Source organism: Panthera pardus, unplaced genomic scaffold (genome assembly GCF_024362965.1).
Source record: "Panthera pardus isolate Hobbes unplaced genomic scaffold, ASM2436296v1 HiC_scaffold_23, whole genome shotgun sequence".
In the NCBI taxonomy this organism is placed as follows: domain Eukaryota; kingdom Metazoa; phylum Chordata; class Mammalia; order Carnivora; family Felidae; genus Panthera; species Panthera pardus.
The window spans coordinates 3118036-3135704 of record NW_026526799.1 but is presented as its reverse complement, the minus strand read 5'-3'; the positions used below and the strand labels follow the sequence as shown (position 1 = coordinate 3135704).

Sequence of the window (17669 nt, the reverse complement as noted above, 5' to 3'; positions counted from 1 at the left end):
CCTTGCAGTTGGTCAGAAATTTGAGTCCCCCTTTTATACCCGGATGACTAGTTTCCGACTTTGAGTTTCTCCGGTTCTCTAGTAATATCGTCCTTTAGTGTTGATGGTCTAGAGACAGCTCAAGGAACGCTTCCGGAAGTACTTTTCGCTGTCGCGTTTGCAAGCTTGAAACAGACAAGCCAATGACAAATAAATAATGTGTTTTTATTTGTTCGCTTTTGAGCTGGGAACATAACCCTTGGACTGCGTGCTCGGTGTCCTGCGGGGGCGGGATTCAGAGGCGGAGCTTCGTGTGTGTGGAGGAGTCCATGCACGGAGAGATACTACAGGTAGAGGAGTGGAAGTGCATGTACGCGCCCAAACCCAAGGTCATGCAGACCTGCAACCTGTTCGACTGCCCCAAGTGGATTGCCATGGAGTGGTCTCAGGTAAGATTCCAGACGGGACACTTGGCTTTTCATTTTTATCTTATTTTATTTTCTTAATTTATTGAGATACAGTTTTTTTTTTTAAGCAGTCTCCCTGCCCGGCACAGAGCCCAGTGCAGGGCTTGGACTCACGACCCTGAGATCAAGACCTGAGCCGAAATCAAGGGTCTGACTCGTAACCAACTAAGCCACCCAGGCACCCCAAGGACAGGACACTTTCACTGAAACCTCAGATTTGAACGAACATTGACTAGGTGCTATCGCTCCTTTTGTCACATACGCCCTAAAAGGTGCTCGCAAAATTAAATACCCCGTCACCTCTATTTAGGTTGCCATCTAAAAGTCTTGATTGTAAGTTTAAGTAAAAAGGATCAAAGAGTGTCATTTCTAACATGTGAATGCTGACATTTCAAAATAAAAGTGTTACAGCATTTAAAGAAAAAAATGTGTTCAGCAGAATGTAAATGCCATGTTGATTTCTATCTTTGCCATCTTTCCCTTAAAAAGCACACGAAGAGGTCCTTCTTGAACAGTTTGTGGATAGTTTGCATTTTTCCCTCTTGAGCTCACGTTCTGAATCCACTCTCCCCACAGAAATTTATCCCAACATAGTGTACCTTTATGCCGTAGTCTTTTATCGATTACACTCTTCTACTTTTTCCCAAGAATATATGTATAGCAATTGAAATCGTTATATTTTATTTGAAATTAATTTATTTCAATTTCCTGTGGCCATAGGCTCTAAGTATTAGGAATGCTCCCCCTCCCCTGGATCGTTATTATCACAACAATATAAATATATTTCAAATTTTGGTAAACACTTATTACACATAAAAAGTAAATTTTTTAAATATAAAATTTATTGTCAAATTAGTTTCCATACAGCACCCAGTGCTGATCCCAACTGGTGCCTTCCTCAATGTCCATCACCCACCCTCCCCTCCCTCCCACCCTCCATCAACCCTCAGTTTATTCTCAGTCTTTAAGAGTCTCTTATGGTTTGGCTCCCTCCCTCTCTAACTTTTTTTTTTCCTTCCCCTCCCCTATGGTCTTCTGTTAAGTTTCTCAAGATCTACATAAGAGTGAAAACATAAGGTATCTGTCCTTTTCTGTGTGACTTATTTCACTTAGCATAACACTCTCCAGTTCCACCCACATTGCTACAAAAGGCCATATTTCATTCTTTCTCATTGCCACGTAGTATTCCATTATGTATATAAACCACATCTTCTTTATCCATTTGTCAGTTGATGGACATTTAGGCTCTTCCCATCATTTGGCTATTGTTGAAAGTGCTGCTAGAAACATTGGGGTACGAGTGCCCCTTACGCATCAGCAGTCCTGTATCCCTTGGGTAAATTCCTAGCAGTGCTATTGTTGGGTCATAGGGTAGATCTATGTTTAACTTTTTGAGGAACCTCCACACTGTTTTCCAGAGCGGCTGCACCAGTTTGCATTCCCACCAACAGTGCAAGAGGGTTCCCGTTTCTCCACATCCTCTCCAGCATCTATAGTCTCCTGATTTGTTCATTTAAGCCACTCTGATTGGCGTGAGGTGGTATCTGAGTGTGGTTTTGATTTGTGTTTCCCTGATGAGGAGCGACGTTGAGCATCTTTTCATGTGCCTGTTGGCCGTCCGGATGTCTTCTTTAGAGAAGTGTCTATTTATGTCTTCTGCCCATTTCTTTACTGGATTATTTGTTTTTTGGGTGTGGAGTTTGGTGAGTTCTTTATAGATTTTGGATACTAGCCCTTTGTCCGACATGTCATTTGCAAACATCTTTTCCCATTCTGTTGGTTGCCTTTTAGTTTTGTTGATTGTTTCCTTTGCAGTGCAGAAGCTTTTTATCTTCATGAGGTCCCAATAGTTCATTTTTGCTTTTAATTCCCTTGCCTTTGGAGATGTGTCAAGTAAGAAATTGCTACGGCTAAGGTCAGAGAGGTCTTTTCCTGTTTTCTCCTCTAGGGTTTTGATGGTTTCCTGTCTCTTTTAGTTGGAATCAATCCAGAAAATGAGGGTGGGTGGCTTAAAAAATTGTCCATTCCCAGAATGGGTTCAGACCTGGGTTCCGCAATAATTTTATTCCTAGTTTTTACTGCTGGTTTCTTGTTCTGTTTTGTTTTGCACGTGCACACCAGGAAAACTTGTTCACATAAGTAAACAGAACTGAGGAGGATTTTCTTACAGCAAGGCCATTCCGTTCTTGAACTCCTGACCTATGTGCCAAAAGTCACACTGTGATCTATCATCAGAAATCAACATTTTTACCTCTATAACCTGCAGAGCTCATTTTCAGCTCTTAGAAGAGTCCCATCCGTATGTTTTGTCTTGGCTTTAGAGCTTTCATACCACGACCCCACATCCTCATCAATATTGTGACTTTATCGTCACTCACGGTATCAAAAGGGGGGTTGCTAACCGAATCATCTCATTTACCTTTCTCAGCTCTTAATACTTTTCATTTGTTTGCAAACATCAAATACATTCTCAGTAACGAGAATTCATTATCATTAAGGATATATTCCTCCTCCAAAGAGGAGTTCTGGAAATTGTAAATACCGACAGCATTATTAGGGTAAGTGTCCAGCTTCCTGGGGGGGAAGGGGGTGCTATGTGAGAGGAGACAATACTCCTTTGGATTGACCAGTCCTGGTGTGGTTATACCTTATCATCCATCATAATGTTTTCTTTCTCTTTGGGCAGAGTTCTTGTTTCTTTCTTGGCCGATACGCAACAGCCTCTGACAGTCACGTATATTTCAAGTTGATAAATCTTGGGGTAGGGGAATCGATTTCCCAGAAATAGGGTCTAATCTCAAACCTCACTCAGTTCGTTAGAATATTTGTTCAATGGCAAGAGGAAATCAGATAGGTTTCCTGATAGCCTTTTTTTTTAACTCCCTATTTTTAAAAACTCCAGTAGAGTTAGCATAGTGTTATATTAGTTTCAGTTGTACAGTATCGTGGTTCAGTGGTTCCACATCACGACGAAGTGCACTCTTACTCCCTTTTCCTTATTTCATCCATCCCCACCCCCCACCGCCCCTCTGGTAACCGTCTGTTTGGTCTCTGCCGATACCTTCCCTTTTTGGAGAAGTGAGTATGTTAAAAAAGGCCTTCCTGTCCTGTGAAACTTGTCTGTGACCGTGTAGGAAACATCTACAGACTTAAGAAAGAGTCCTTGAGCTCGATGAGTCGGTGGAAAAGTCATGGTTTTGGCAACAAGAGGCTCCAGGATGGATCCGCTATGCCCCTTGGGAACTGTGTGACCTTGGGCAAGGTCCTTTGGTGGTGGGCTATTTGCTCATCTGTCGGAATGGGAATGAGGCTACTGACCTGAAGGTGCGTTGGGACATGAGTCCGATAACCCCCGCGGGCCGCACCTGTTCATAGTGGATGTCCTAGGACTTTCAGCCCCTCCCTCGGGTGGATCCCAGAATTGGGGAGGCCTGAAGTGTGTACAGTTTGGACTTTGAAGAAGAAAGGATGCGAAATAAAAATATCAGGCACCTCAGTGAATTTTTACTCAGAATAAGCGAAGCAATTGCAAAATTTTAAAAAACTGACGATGACCCCCAACGTGAACTGTGAACTTTAGTTAAAACAATACAGCAGGGGCGCCTGGGTGGCGCAGTCGGTTGAGCGTCCGACTTCAGCCAGGTCACGATCTCGCGGTCCGTGAGTTCGAGCCCCGCGTCAGGCTCTGGGCTGATGGCTCGGAGCCTGGAGCCTGTTTCCGATTCTGTGTCTCCCTGTCTCTCTGCCCCTCCCCCGTTCATGCTCTGTCTCTCTCTGTCCCAAAAATAAATAAAAAAACGTTGAAAAAAAATAATAATTAAAACAATACAGCAGCATTGGTTCCTCCGTTGTGATAATTGTACCACACTCACACAAGATGTCAGTAATAAGGGAGACTATGGGGGTGAGTGGGGGCAAAGCAGAACTCTGGACTGTATGCTCAGTTTTTCTCTAAACATAAAATGGTCCTAAAAAATAAAGTCTATTAATTAAAAAAACCACATACTTATGCACATATGTACTCCCCAACATATGTACATAAATTGAAATGATATCCTAGGCTTTCATGACAGGAAAATACTCCATTTGTCAGTAAGAGAACCTTCCAAATCATAAATAAATAATTCAAGGAAAAAATGCAACACAAACCATGAAAATTCAGACAAAATAGCAAAATGTTTATTTAGAAAAGTTGTTTTAATATATTTATTTTTGAGAGAGTGAGACATCATGAGCCAGGTCGGGGGGGTGGGGGTGGGGTGTGGGTACAGAGAGAGGGAGACACAGAATCTGAAGCGGGCTCCAGGCTCCAAGCTGTCAGCACAGAGCCCGATGCGGGGCTCAAACCCACGAGCCGTGAGACCCTGACCTGAGCCAAAGTCGGAGGCTTAACCGACTGAGCCACCCAGGTGCCTTGCAGAATGTTTTTATTAATTTTAACTGCTTGATATATGTACAGTATTTTTCCTGAGCTTTGTGGCTGAATATGATGGCCTCTTCATGTGATCGCAGTTTTGCAAGATCGATTTCTATAGACAGAATGGAAAGAAAATCCCTTAGTGTGACTGATCAGAACTTGATTTTTTAACTAATAGTTTAAAAAAGTTTCTATTTCCCATGTTCTCAAGTTGTTTTGGATAATGTCATTACAAATTTAATCAAATTTGAGAAAACCTATATCAAGTCTCTTTCATATCGAACAGAAAATTTTCGGGTCATTTCACTTTTTCTTGTGCTGTGGCCTCATCTGAAATACTTCTCAGGTTGAGAATTGGACGGAGACCTTGCAAAGGGAGGGGCCCTGAAACATAAGAATCAGGGGAAACCAGCTTCTATCCCCTTCTTTACATACTGTTTGTCTAATGGTCTTTTGTGTTTAGTACTCACGTCGATCAGGGGCTCTCCTTGGCTTGAGTCATTAATGCCTTTGTGGATCTCCTCGTGGACAAGAATTTCACTGGCTTCTCATTTCTTCTTTGAAGTGCACGGTGACTTGTGGCCGAGGGTTACGTTACCGCGTCGTTCTGTGTATCAACCACCGCGGGCAGCACGTTGGTGGCTGCAACCCACAGCTGAAGTTACACATCAAAGAAGAATGTATCATCCCCATCCCGTGCTACAAACCGAAAGGTAAGTTTGTGGTGCATGTTAAAATTAAATCAAGTGGTGTTTTCCCGCTCTCATTCGAATATCGCAGGATTTACATTTCAACTTAACCGTCTTAGGAAAACCGTCTTACCGACAGATGGAAGTTAGACTGTCCACCAGGTAAAGAAGCTGGACCCACTTGATAAATTGATCTGGGGGGAAGCTGAGTGCTTATCGACTCAGTACGTTTAGAGTGGCTCCTATCTGTCTGGGCTTACACCAACATTTCTCGCTGGACACGGAATAATCTGATGGAATCCCTGCTTTGAAGAAAAAGAAGGAGGATGAGGAGAAAGAGAAAGGGGAAAAGAAAAGGAGAAGGATAAAGAGAAAGAGGAGGAGGAAATTTCCCCCAGGGTTCTCATTCTTTTTTCCCCCGCAGTATTTTGTGCGTACCTTCCCCTGGAGTATATGTCTCTTGAGGGAGGGACAACATCATCTTTATCACGTGTCCTGGTGCCTACCTACCGTGGAGTAGATGAAGACTTTTGGCTCCCAATGCAGATCTCTGGATGCTTTTTGAATTTCTTCTATTATTCCTATTTGTTCCCCAGGAATGAGCAGAAATGGGTAGCATCCACGGGCCGGAAGTCTTGGCATCATCTCTCAGATATACATTCCTTTCCATACGTGATTATTTCCATGTACTTGAGTGAGGTATTACCAACCCTTATGACAAGTATTTCCTTTCTGGAAATGGAAAAAGGATTATCCTCACTGGTTGGTCCCAAGAAGTCTTCCTTAGTCTTTTAGAAAGGATGGTACAATTCTCCTTCATTATTTCTGAGTTCATTATCCATACATAGAGCCTTATAGTCAACCGTTTCACAAATACTTATTTACTCTGTCCGCCCTTCAGAAAAGCCACGTGGTTGCCCCACAAGGTGCAAGGACGTCGTCGGTGAAGTCTTTCCTCCTGCCTTGTGCACTTGATAGTTCTTTCACAGCCACCGCCTCAGGGTCTGTGATTTCCCTGAAGCAGCCCAACATTTCCTTTCTCATTTCATAACCTAGTGTGTTCCTTTCTTCATGTCTTGCGAGGCTTAAAAGCACAGAAAGGAGCGCACATCTTGCTCCCGCGTGATGGGTATAATCGGCAATCAGCTCCCGCGACAACTACACCGATAAAAGTTTGAGTAAACCTCCTCCCAGTTTTCTCAACATCTACGTTGATTTTCTCCATTGATCTCTTTACTCTTGGGCAAGGGGGATTTGTGGCAAAAGAGAGCAAGCTGATACGGTTGAAGTAAGAGCTTTAATATGTAAACAACAGAGATTGGTATTGGTTTATAGAAGGCATTTTTTTTATATAAAAGGCATTTTTATGCTCACTTGAAGAACATCTTCAGCTGTGCTATGGGATCATCTGGTTGCACTGGGATAATGTGTTAATGAAAACAATACACGACAGAAATGTTCGGTTCACTCCAGAAGCCGCTTCAGGTCCTGTGATAAAAGAGTCCACTTTGCATTTGAAAAGCGTGACTGCTTTATTGATGAAACCTTTCGCAAATAACGATCGTGTATCCAGCTGCTTTAAGCTTGTTGTTTGTGTTCCCTTTTTCTTAGAAAAAAGCCCAGTGGAAGCTAAATTACCGTGGCTGAAACAAGCCCAGGAACTAGAAGAGCCCAGAAGAGCAACCGAAGAACCATCGTGAGTCCAGGGCCTTTTATGGGTGTAATCAGGGCATAGCCAGTTAACATGATCTATGTAATTTTTGTACTTATTGGAATACAATGATACATTTCAAATCCAAATGACCTGAATTTTCAGACTCTAGAGAGCTCGAGCTGGCTGGAAGTCTTCTTTATTTCACAATTCACCAGTTCTACTTTGGCATTATCTGTGAGAAGCACATAAAAGAACAGTGTGTGTTAACTCAAAGCAGACCCAGTGGTCTGTTACAATTAAGAGATTGGGGGTACTTCCTAGATCTAGATTAACACGTATGATTTGACCAAGGACCATGACAATCTTGTACAGATCAATCGATCATTCCATGGTTAAGTCATGGCCAACCTCTATAAAACCAATTTACTTGAAATGTATCAGGGTGGCCCACGTGATTATAAGGAGAAATCCTGGAGCCGCTGTGGGAAGGAGCAGTGGAAATAATATGGCACTCTGCATCTTGGAGCCTAGAACCGCCACTTTGAACTGTGTGACCGTAGACAAGTCTTTAATTTTTCTGCGTCTCATTCTCCTTACCTATAAAAGGAGCAGGCTGAACTCGATCTCTCCAGGGTCCATTCCTACTTAAAAATCTAATGACCTCTATCCACATGTGATTTGGCAAGTCTGGGGTGGAATGGTGTCAGTGGAAATGGAGAATTAGGAGTAAACCAGAGACACCTTCCGGAAGCCGAGGGTACAGACCTAAGGAGAGCAAGGAATCAAAGGCACCCTGAGATTTTTTGTCCAGGAGTTGAGAAGAGCAGCAGGACCAATGACAGACTCGAGTAATTGGACAGGACAGCTGAGTCCCTGTCACATACGTGAAGTCTGTGGCGCTGACAGCCTGTTTACCAAGGGAACAATCCCTAGAGTGTTCTAGGAAAAGGGATCTCAATATGGCTGGTCTCCAGCTCAGAGCAGGTATTTCTTCCCCAGCACCTTCAGCAACAGACGGAGCTCCCTGCATTGAGAGACAGCTCATCCTTCTGTTGAACCTCAGGAGTTATAGGCAAGATTTTTTTGCCCCTGTTGAGCTAAATATACCTCCTTCAAATTTCGGATTTCTGAAACAGGAAAAAAAACCCACAAAAACCCACATCTGTGCCCCATCCCACGTGATGGATTTTCACAAATTTGAAGAAAGCTGGATCACAAGAGTGCAGACTTTCCCGGGCTCATCACTCTTAGCGTTTTCCAGCGGTTTTCATGTGTTGTTTTTAGATCCCTTACCAACCTCATTGCTGTTTTCAGAACACGCTCATTTATCAATGTCCTTTCCAACTGGGGACCAGCCCAGTGAGCCCCTGAGGAATGTGGATTACTTCTCTATGAGAAGGCACCATGCCTCTAGCAATGCAGGCCAAGAGAACTGGCACATCCCACTTAGGACATGCGCAGAAAAAACTTTTCCACGTGGACTACTGTCGGGCCTGGAAATGAACCCAGTGGTTTCTTCTGAATGACCCCAGAGTAACTAACTGAAGAGAGAGGGGTTCTGGGCTCATGACTGAAGCTTGGTGATCTAGAGGAAGGGGGGGGGGGGGTGTCACAAGAAGTGGGTAATGCAGGAGAAGGAGTAATGAGAAGAGGAAGGAGGGGACACAAGGAAGGACCACAGTTGTAAAGACCAAGGCAGTATAGCGTTTAAGAAGAGTTGCAGATCTCATAGAAAGCCAAGGAGAAGCTATGTGGACTGAGGAAATACTATTTAGATGGACAGGAGTCTTTTCCCGTTAATGTTAGGGTAAGATCACTGAAAGGGTAGAGAAGTAATCATTGCAGAGATTTAAGAAACGAATTCCCAGTCAGAAGGAAGTGGGTATTTGACGACTGAAGAACGAGTAAAGATCGGTAGTCAAGTTGATGGAAAGAAGCGGTTATATGTATGTTTGATTTTTAATTGTTTTTATTTGAAGCTAGGATGACCTTAAATATATTAACAAGGTAATAAGGATCGTACACAAATCAGTTAACATGCCTGCGCCTCCCGACTGTACAAGAAGGATATTGGGCTCAGCGTTACTGGAACCTTCTCCCCGCTCCAATCTCCTGTGATTCTATAAGCGAAGGAAAGAGAGAGATTTGAGACACTCAAAAGGGAGTGTGTAGTTGTCATGCCGGGAAGGCTATAGAGTTGTCAGACTGGGGTGACACATCCTACCAGGTTCTTCTGTCCCCAGAACACAACGAGATCATGACGGCTACTCCTTCTGTGTGTCCTCTCTTGGCTAATGGGATTGCTGTCCAGTTCCCCAAACCGCAAGCCTGGAGTCACTCTTGCCTGTCTCTCATTCTTCCCTTACATGTCGTTAACCACCCGCTGTGCCAGTCATATCCACCAAAATGTGTCTCCATTCCAGCTCCTTCCCTCCCTTCCCTACTTCCATCCTCTCCAGGTCCTGAACTCACCCCTGCACCAGCCTCCTGATTTGCTTCCCCCTCAGTCCCTTCGAACCTACCCATTCCACAGCTCTTGGACTAGACCAGCCAAGGCACAAATCTGATTCTTTCCTTCCAATGTTGCGAATACCCCAGAGGTTCCCCATCGCCCAGATATTTACACTCATTCACAAGGCCAACCAGACTTAGCAGGCGCCATCACCCTTCCTGGCTCCCGGCCTCATCCCTAACCACTTTCTTGCTTTGCCTTGAGGGGGACGTTCCAGCCACAACGAGCTGCTGGTCGTGCCTGGCCTTCGTGAAGCTGCCACTCACGTCCACACTCCCCTTGTACTGATTTTCTTATTCGAGTGTAGGTGACGCGCTTTCATCAGAACCACTTGTGGTGCTACGTAATTGCAGATTTCTGGGCCCCGCGTGGCAGACGCTGGGGGGTGGGGCTTAGTCACTAGAACGTTTTCGGCTCTGCCAGATACCCTTTGGTGTGTGTGTGGCAAAATATGCATGACAAAATAGGTGAAAGGGATGAAGAGGTGCAAACTTCCAGCTATAAAATACACAAGTCACGGGGATGAACAGGGAACAGGGTCCATCGTCGTTCGTAACTTTGCGTGGTGACCGACAGTGCCGATGCCCATCGTGGGCATCGTTTCGTAACACGTAAAAATATCAGCCCGCTCTGTTGCACGCCGGAAACAGCTAGAATGTCGTATGTCAGCTGCACTTCAATTTTAAAAATTACCTCTTTAACCATTTCTAAGGGTACAGTTTAGCGGCCTTAAACTACACTGATGCCGTTGTGTGACCAGCCCCACCACCCACCTCCAGAACCGCTTCATCTCCCCCAACATATACTCTGTACCCGTTAAGTGCTAACTCCCCGTATCCCCCTACTGGCCCCCCCCCCAGCCCCCAGCACCTCGATTCGACTTTCCGTCTCTATGAATCTGCCGCCAGCGTTTTTAGCAAGCACCCCAAGTGACTGGGGAGGGAGCATCCAAGTTTGGGAACCACTAGATCAGAGAGTCCGAAGGGTCCCTTTCAAGGTCTGATAATCCTATCCATTTTCTCCTTTTCTAAATTTTTTATTTTTATTTATTTATGTTTAATGTTTATGATTTATTTATTTATTTATTTATTTATTTATTTATTTTTGAGAGAGAGAGAGAGAGAGCGCAAACATGGGAGGGGCAGAGAGAGAGGGAGGCACAGAATGAGAAACAGGCTCCAGGCTCTGAGCTGTCAGCACAGAGCCCGACGCTGGGCTCGAACCCACAAGCTGTGAGATCATGACCTGAGCAGAAATCAAGAGTTGGACGCACCCCCCCCCCACCCACCCCCCACCCCCCACCCACCGCCGTTCATTTTATTGGAAGGGACAATACCATGTAAGCTCCAGGAGGTCCGGGCCTCGTATTCATTCCAAGCCTGCTTATCCATCAGTCCGCCTGCCTTTGCTGGTGGTTCCCTCCTCCCCTGACTCCCTGAGCAGAGCTCATGTGCCCTTTCCTGCAGAAAGACCCCACTCGTGCCTGTCCAGCATGGAAGAATTAGCCTGCACGCACCTGTTCCCGGCCTCCTCCCCACTTCCTCTCTCTCTCTCTCTCTCTGTCTCTCCCTCCCTCCCTCCCTCTGTGGTCGCTATGCAATTTTCCTTTATAATTCACGCTGCTGGCAGGTTCTGGCATGTTCCTGGCTGTCTAGTGCGAAGTTTATAGTTTCCTCCCTCCCACCACTTCTGACTCCGTGCATTCCCTCCATTTCCAAACAGGACCACAGCATACCTCAGCTTCCAGTTCATCCCTTTATAACCACTGTCCTTTGTGGTTTGGGGATGCTCCCTTGTTGACAACGGAGGAGAAGGCGAACGCAGCTATATTTCAGATCCCTTGAGCAAAGCCTGCCAAACCCGCCTGGAGAAGATAAATATTTCTGCCTCTGTGGTTTCCCATGGCCTGGGCTCTGAATTTACACAGGGAGTGGATGTTCTAAAGCTTTATTTTTTTTTTTTTTAATTAGGAAAATAAAAATTACAGCTTATAAAGCTAAGCCAGGGGAACTACAGTTTTGACCTTCTTAGCTTTCCGCTGGGGAATGTGTTGACAGTCGATACGGTTATTCTTGTTTTCAAAGGCCTTCCCGGGAGGCCTCCGACTTTCTTTGGGGTTCGCGATACTTCCGCAGCTCGGTCGCCCCATTCTCCCATTTTTCATAGATGAAAACCAAGGAAAGAGGGCAGGTTTGGAGCGCCTTGGGTGTTTTCCTCACTGCTATGTTCGCTTCTCCATTTGTGGAAGCTGTATCTGCTACCATCAAAGTATGTCTTCTTTGAGACATCTGGTTTTCCCGCAAGAACAATAATGGCTAATATTGAGGACATCGTTTGTGCCAGGTGCCTATGTGGTGGGTTAGCTCACTCAGTTCCAACGATGTCCCCACGAAGAGGTGTAATTATTACCCTCACTTTAGCGGTGAAGAAAGCAAGGCACAGAAGAGGTTAGGGAATTGCCCAGCCCTTCAGGACCGTTAAGTGGCAGACGGTGATTCTCTGGCATGTGATTTTAGGAAGCGCTTTAGTTTTACCTTACGTGACCTGAATTCAAGCTGCGCGCATCCGTAGGTTGGTCCGAGGACCTGCCTTCAGGACCTACGCGAACTTGAGATGGTCTTGAGATGCACACGGGCATCAGAAGAGCCACACGTCAAGTACGTGGGATTGTGTGCAGGCCGGCTGGCCACGCCTGGATGCTGACGTCCGGAGTGTGGGGAGGGGCCGGTGGGGGAGAGAGGTTGGTAATGGCAGCAAGGATACAGCGGGAAGCTTAAGCAGGTCTTGGAAAACTTCTCGGTTCACTAAGGAACTGGGACTTCCTTTGGAGGCAGTGGGAGGTTTTCACAAGTGAGGCCATCACGATTACATCCTATTTTATTTATTTATTTTTAAATTTTATTTAAATCCAGATTCGTTAACACATAGTGTAATAATGGTTTCAGGAATAGGATTTAGTGATTCATCGCTTACATAACAACACCCAGTGCACGTCCCAACAAGTGCCCTCCTCGATGCCCATCATCTGTCTAGCCCATCCCCCACACCCAACACCCCTCGAGCAACCTTCAGTTTGTTTTCTGGATTTAAGAGTCACTTATGGTTTGCCTCCCTCTCTGTTTTTATCTTAGTTTTCCTTTCCTTCTCCTATGTTCATCGGTGGTGTTTCTTAAATTCCACACGTGTGTGAAATCATATGGTGTCTGTCTTTCTCTGACTGACTTATTTCGCTTAGCATAATACACTCTAGTTCCATCCATGTTGTTGCTAATGGCAAGATTGCATTCTTTTTTTAATGTTTATTTATTTAATGTTTATTTTCATTTATTTCATTTTATGTTCATTTATTTCAGTTTGTGTTCATTTATTTAATGTTTATTTATTTTGAGAGAGAGTCAGAGAGTGTGAGTGGAAGAGGGACAGAGAGACACAGAATCCGAAGCAGGCTCCAGGCTCTGAGCTGTAAGCACAGAGCCTGATGTGGGGCTTGAACCCATGAACCATGAGATCATGACCTGAGCTGAAGTTGGACGCTTAACCGACTGAGCCACCCAGGTGCCCCACAAGATTTCACTCTTTTTGATGGCTGAGTAATATTCCATTTGTGTATGTATGTGTATATATATGTGTGTGTGTGCGCGCACACACACACACACACGCACCGTATCTTCCTTATCCGTTCACCATCATGATTACATTTTAGAAAGATCTTTCTGGCTGTCTGCAACTTGTTTCTAATCATTCACTATGATAAAAAAGGAACTGTGGAAAATGTCAAATTACACATCTCTGTGTAGACCGGACACATTTGTTGGGGTGGAATTTCTGGGCCAGAAGGCACATCGAAGGCATTGAATTTCTTTGGTCAAATTGCATTTCCGAAATTCAGTACTGATTTGCCAACCAAAGCAGTCCTGAAGCCCACCCTGTTTCCCACACCTCCATCAAAATGAGGAAGTTTCCTTTTTTCAAAAAAAAATGCTATTTTCTAGTACAGTTGACTCTTGAACAACATGGGTGCGAACTATGTGGGTCGACTTACATGTGGATTTTTGCAGTGTGGCACTGTGAATGTATTTTTTTTCCTTATGATTTTCTTTCCTTTTCTTTTTTTTTGGAGAGAGAGAACACACGTGCGCGCATACACATGCGTGAGCAGGGAAGGGACAGAGGGAGATGGAGAGAGAACCCCAAACAAGCACAGAGCCCAGTGTGGGGCTTGATCCCAGACCATGAAATCATGACCTGAGCTGAAATTAAGAACCAGATGCTTAACTGACTAAGGCATCCAGGCACCCCCCCCCCTTATGATTTAATAGCATTTCTTTCCTCTAGCTTACTTTATTATGAGAAGACAGTATATAATACATAGTACATATAAAATATGTGTAATTGACTGTTTACGTTATGGGTAAGGGTCCATTGGTTAAGTGTTTGGGGAGTGAGAAGTTGTATGTTGATTTTTGACTGTAGGCAGGGGGATGAGGAGAGGGTCAGTGTCCCTAACCCCTGAGTTGTTCAAGGGTCAGCTGTATTTTCTTTTTAATTTTTTTTAACGTTTATTTATTCTTGAGATAGAGACAGAGCATGAGTGGGGCAGGGGCAGAAAGAGAGGGAGACACAGAATCCGAAGCAGGCTCCAGGCTCTGAGCTGTCAGCACAGAGCCTGACGCGGGGCTCAAACTGACGGACCTCGAGATCATGACCTGAGCCGAAGTCGGAGGCTCAACTGACTGAACCACCCAGGCGCCCCAGGGTCAGCTGTATTCTTAACGTTTTCGTGGTTTACCTTTAACTTTGATCCATGGAGAATTTACTCTGACGTGTGGTATGTGGTGTTGGTCTAACTTAATTCTCCCTCGAATAATTAACAAGCTGCCCCGCGCCATCTAGTGAATAATCTAGTGTGCACGCTGAGGTCACAATACCTTCATTGTGTAAATGGACCACTCCATCGTCAGTGCCAGAGTACGGGAATTACTGCAACTTTTTAGAACTTTTTTCTGGCAGGCTCTGCGAGGGCTGTCTCATTGTTATTCCTTTTAAACGGCTCATGACGGTCCTCAACTAACCTCCCATAAAACCTTAGAGTTGTCTTGTCTGTTTCCACCCTCCTTCCCCCTAAATCGGATCGGAACTGTGTTCATTTGCTAAATCAATTAACGGGGGATGCACATCTTTAGTGTTGAGTCTTCCCATTCAGAGGCATGGGCTGTTCTGTCCAGTGAATCAGATCTCTGGGGTCAGAACGCTTTCAGTATTTTGTGGTTTTAATCATACCAGCCCTGTGCTTTTTTTATAGAGTTTTTATTCACAAGCTCCTGTGTTAAGCCTCAGTCTTTTTCATCTGTAAAATCAGGAAAATAACAGTACTTGTTCATAAGGTTGTTGTGAAAATTACATTAAATGATAAATGTAATATTCTTTGCACGGTGCCTGGCAATGAATGCCAGCAACAAATGTTGGTTGAATTTTGAGAAACCTGGTAGTTTTAGGATAGATGGATAGGGACTTTGTTTTTTATTATTATTAGAGAGAGAGAGAGAGAGAGAGAGAGCGCAGACAAGTTGGGGGGGGCAGAAGAGGGAAAGAGAGAACTTTAAGTATGCTTCACCCTCGGTGTGGAGCCCAACTCAGGGCTTCATCTCAAAACCCTGGAATTATGACGTGAGCTGAAATTAAGAGTCAGGTGCTTAATTGACTGGGCCCCCCAGATGCCCCATACATAGGCATTGTTTCATTGAACTCGTATTTTTTTTCTAAAAATTTTCAGTGAACTATACTGTTTTCCATAGTTATATCATCATTAAAGAATCACTTCATCTTCTTTCCTAAAATTTGTACCTTTTACCTTTCCTTATCTCATTTTGTTATTCCTTATACTTTTTCCATTTCTGAAGAGATTGCGTTTGTATCCCGTATAGATTTTGAAATTAGAGTCTTTGTATTTTAATAGGAGAGTTTAATTCAGTTAAATTTATTATGATTGCTGATAGTTCTGGCCTCCATTTTTTTTCTTCTTTTCTCTTAAGGTTTATTTATTTTTGAGAGAGAGAGAGCACATGCGAGAGAGAGAGCATGAGCAAGGGAGGGGCAGAGAGAGACACACAGAATCCAAAGCAGGCTCCAGGCTCTAAGCTGTCAGCACAGAGCCCAACGCGGGGCTCGAACCCACGAACCGTGAGATCATGACCTGAGCTGAAATCAGATGCTTAACTGACTGCGTCATCCAGGCACCCTGTTCTGGCCTCTATTTTAAGTTATCTCCTTGTTTCTCATAATTTTCTAGATGATGCGTGTTTTCTGGATTCATTTTCTCCAGTAACTGGAGATCAATCCTTTGTAATTTCATCTTTTTCTGTATTTTTTTTTAATCACCAACATCCCTTTTCTATTGACTTCTCCATCTTTAAAATGAGTAAGTTGACATAGCTGGCTTTCTTACCAACCTATTTCAAAGCTCCTGGTTTCTAAAAAGAAATTTTTAACCAGGTGTTTTCCTTTTCTGTGGCCGCAGGAGCAATTTACCACACACCTAGTGGCTTAATAAACATTTGCTATCTCAGTTCTGTAAGTCAGGAGCCCAGTAGATTGAAGTGGTTCCTCTGCACTGGGTCCCACGAAGCCAAAATCAAGGTGTCTCTCAGCCTGAGCGCCTGTCTGGGGCCCTGGGGGAGAATGTGCTTCCAGTCCTATTCAGGTAGTTGGCAGAATTCAGTTTCATGCAGTTGTAGAATCGAAACTCCCATTTCCTTGCTGGCTGTCGGCCAGTTGTTCTCAACTTCAAGGGGTCGCCTGCACTCCTTGGCTCCTGGCCCCTTCCGTCTCCCAGCCAGCAGCAGCTGGGGTGCCTCTCGTGCTCTGAATCTCTCGCGCTCTTTTCCTGCATCTCTCTGACTTCAGCCAAAGAAATTTCTGTTTTTAAGGACCTGTGATTAGATTATCCTGCTAGAATAATCTCCTTATCTCGAGGCCCATAACCTTAACCATATCTGCAGAATTCCTTTTGCCATGCAATATAACATATTCATAAATTCTAGAGACTAGGGTGTGAGCATCTTTGGGGTGGCCATTATTCTGCCTGAAACACATAAGTTTTTTTTTAATTTTTGTAATGTTTGTTTATTTTTGAGACAGAGAGAGACAGAGCATGAATGGGGGAGGGTCAGAGAGAGAGGGAGACAGAATCTGAAGCAGGCTCCAGGTTCTGAGCTGTCAGCACAGAGCCTGACACAGCGCTTAAACCCAGGAACCACAAGATCATGACCTGAGCCGAAATTGGATGCTCAACCGACCGAGCCACCCAGGTGCCCCTAAAACTCTAAGTTTTTATGTTCATCATTTTTTATCACTTTTTCCTGGGAGATAGTGTGCCTTTCCAAGCTGTATTGTAGGCACTTTTTTTTTTTTTAACATGTTTTATTTCTGAACACTTTGTCTGTTTGTCTTGTGTTAGAACCTCTACTTGAAGAATCCAGGCATCTTCAATATCGGATTATTTTAGTTTTCTCTCATTTTGTCTCTAAAAACTGCCAGGGTGCCTGGGTGACTCAGTCAGTTGAGTGTCCAGCTTCAGCTCAGGTCGTGATCTCACCGTTTGTGGGTTCGAGCCTCACGTCAGGCTCTGTGCTGACAGCTCAGAGCCTGGAACTACTTTGGATTCTGGTCTCCCTCTCTCTCTGCCCCTCCCCTGCTTGCATTCTGTATCTCTCTCTCTCTCTCTCTCTCTCTCTCTCTCTCTCTCTCTCTCTCAAAAAAAAAAAAATTAAATAAATAAATAAACTTAAAAATAAAAACTGCCATTTAAAAAAAATCCGTTTTGAAGAGGTAGAATTTACATACAGTAGGCGGTATCTATTTAAAGTGATGAGTTTTAACAGGTGTAAACAGCCCCCCAGCCCCAGCCTCAGGCAGGATACAGAACACTCCCATCACCCCCAGAAGGTCTCCT

The 17669-nt window shown here is 44.3% G+C and overlaps 1 protein-coding gene across 3 annotated transcripts in view; it reads left to right on the top strand.

Moving 5' to 3' along the window:
• Positions 1-17669, top strand: part of ADAMTSL3 (ADAMTS like 3) — a 350523-nt gene that overhangs the window by 218793 nt on the left and 114061 nt on the right. For all 3 annotated transcript variants that reach the window (XM_053888620.1, XM_053888619.1, XM_053888621.1), the window contains 3 exons: positions 224-428; positions 5429-5576; positions 7164-7248. In XM_053888620.1, coding sequence (XP_053744595.1) covers positions 224-428; positions 5429-5576; positions 7164-7248 — 438 coding nt within the window. The remainder of the gene's footprint in view (positions 1-223; positions 429-5428; positions 5577-7163; positions 7249-17669) is intronic.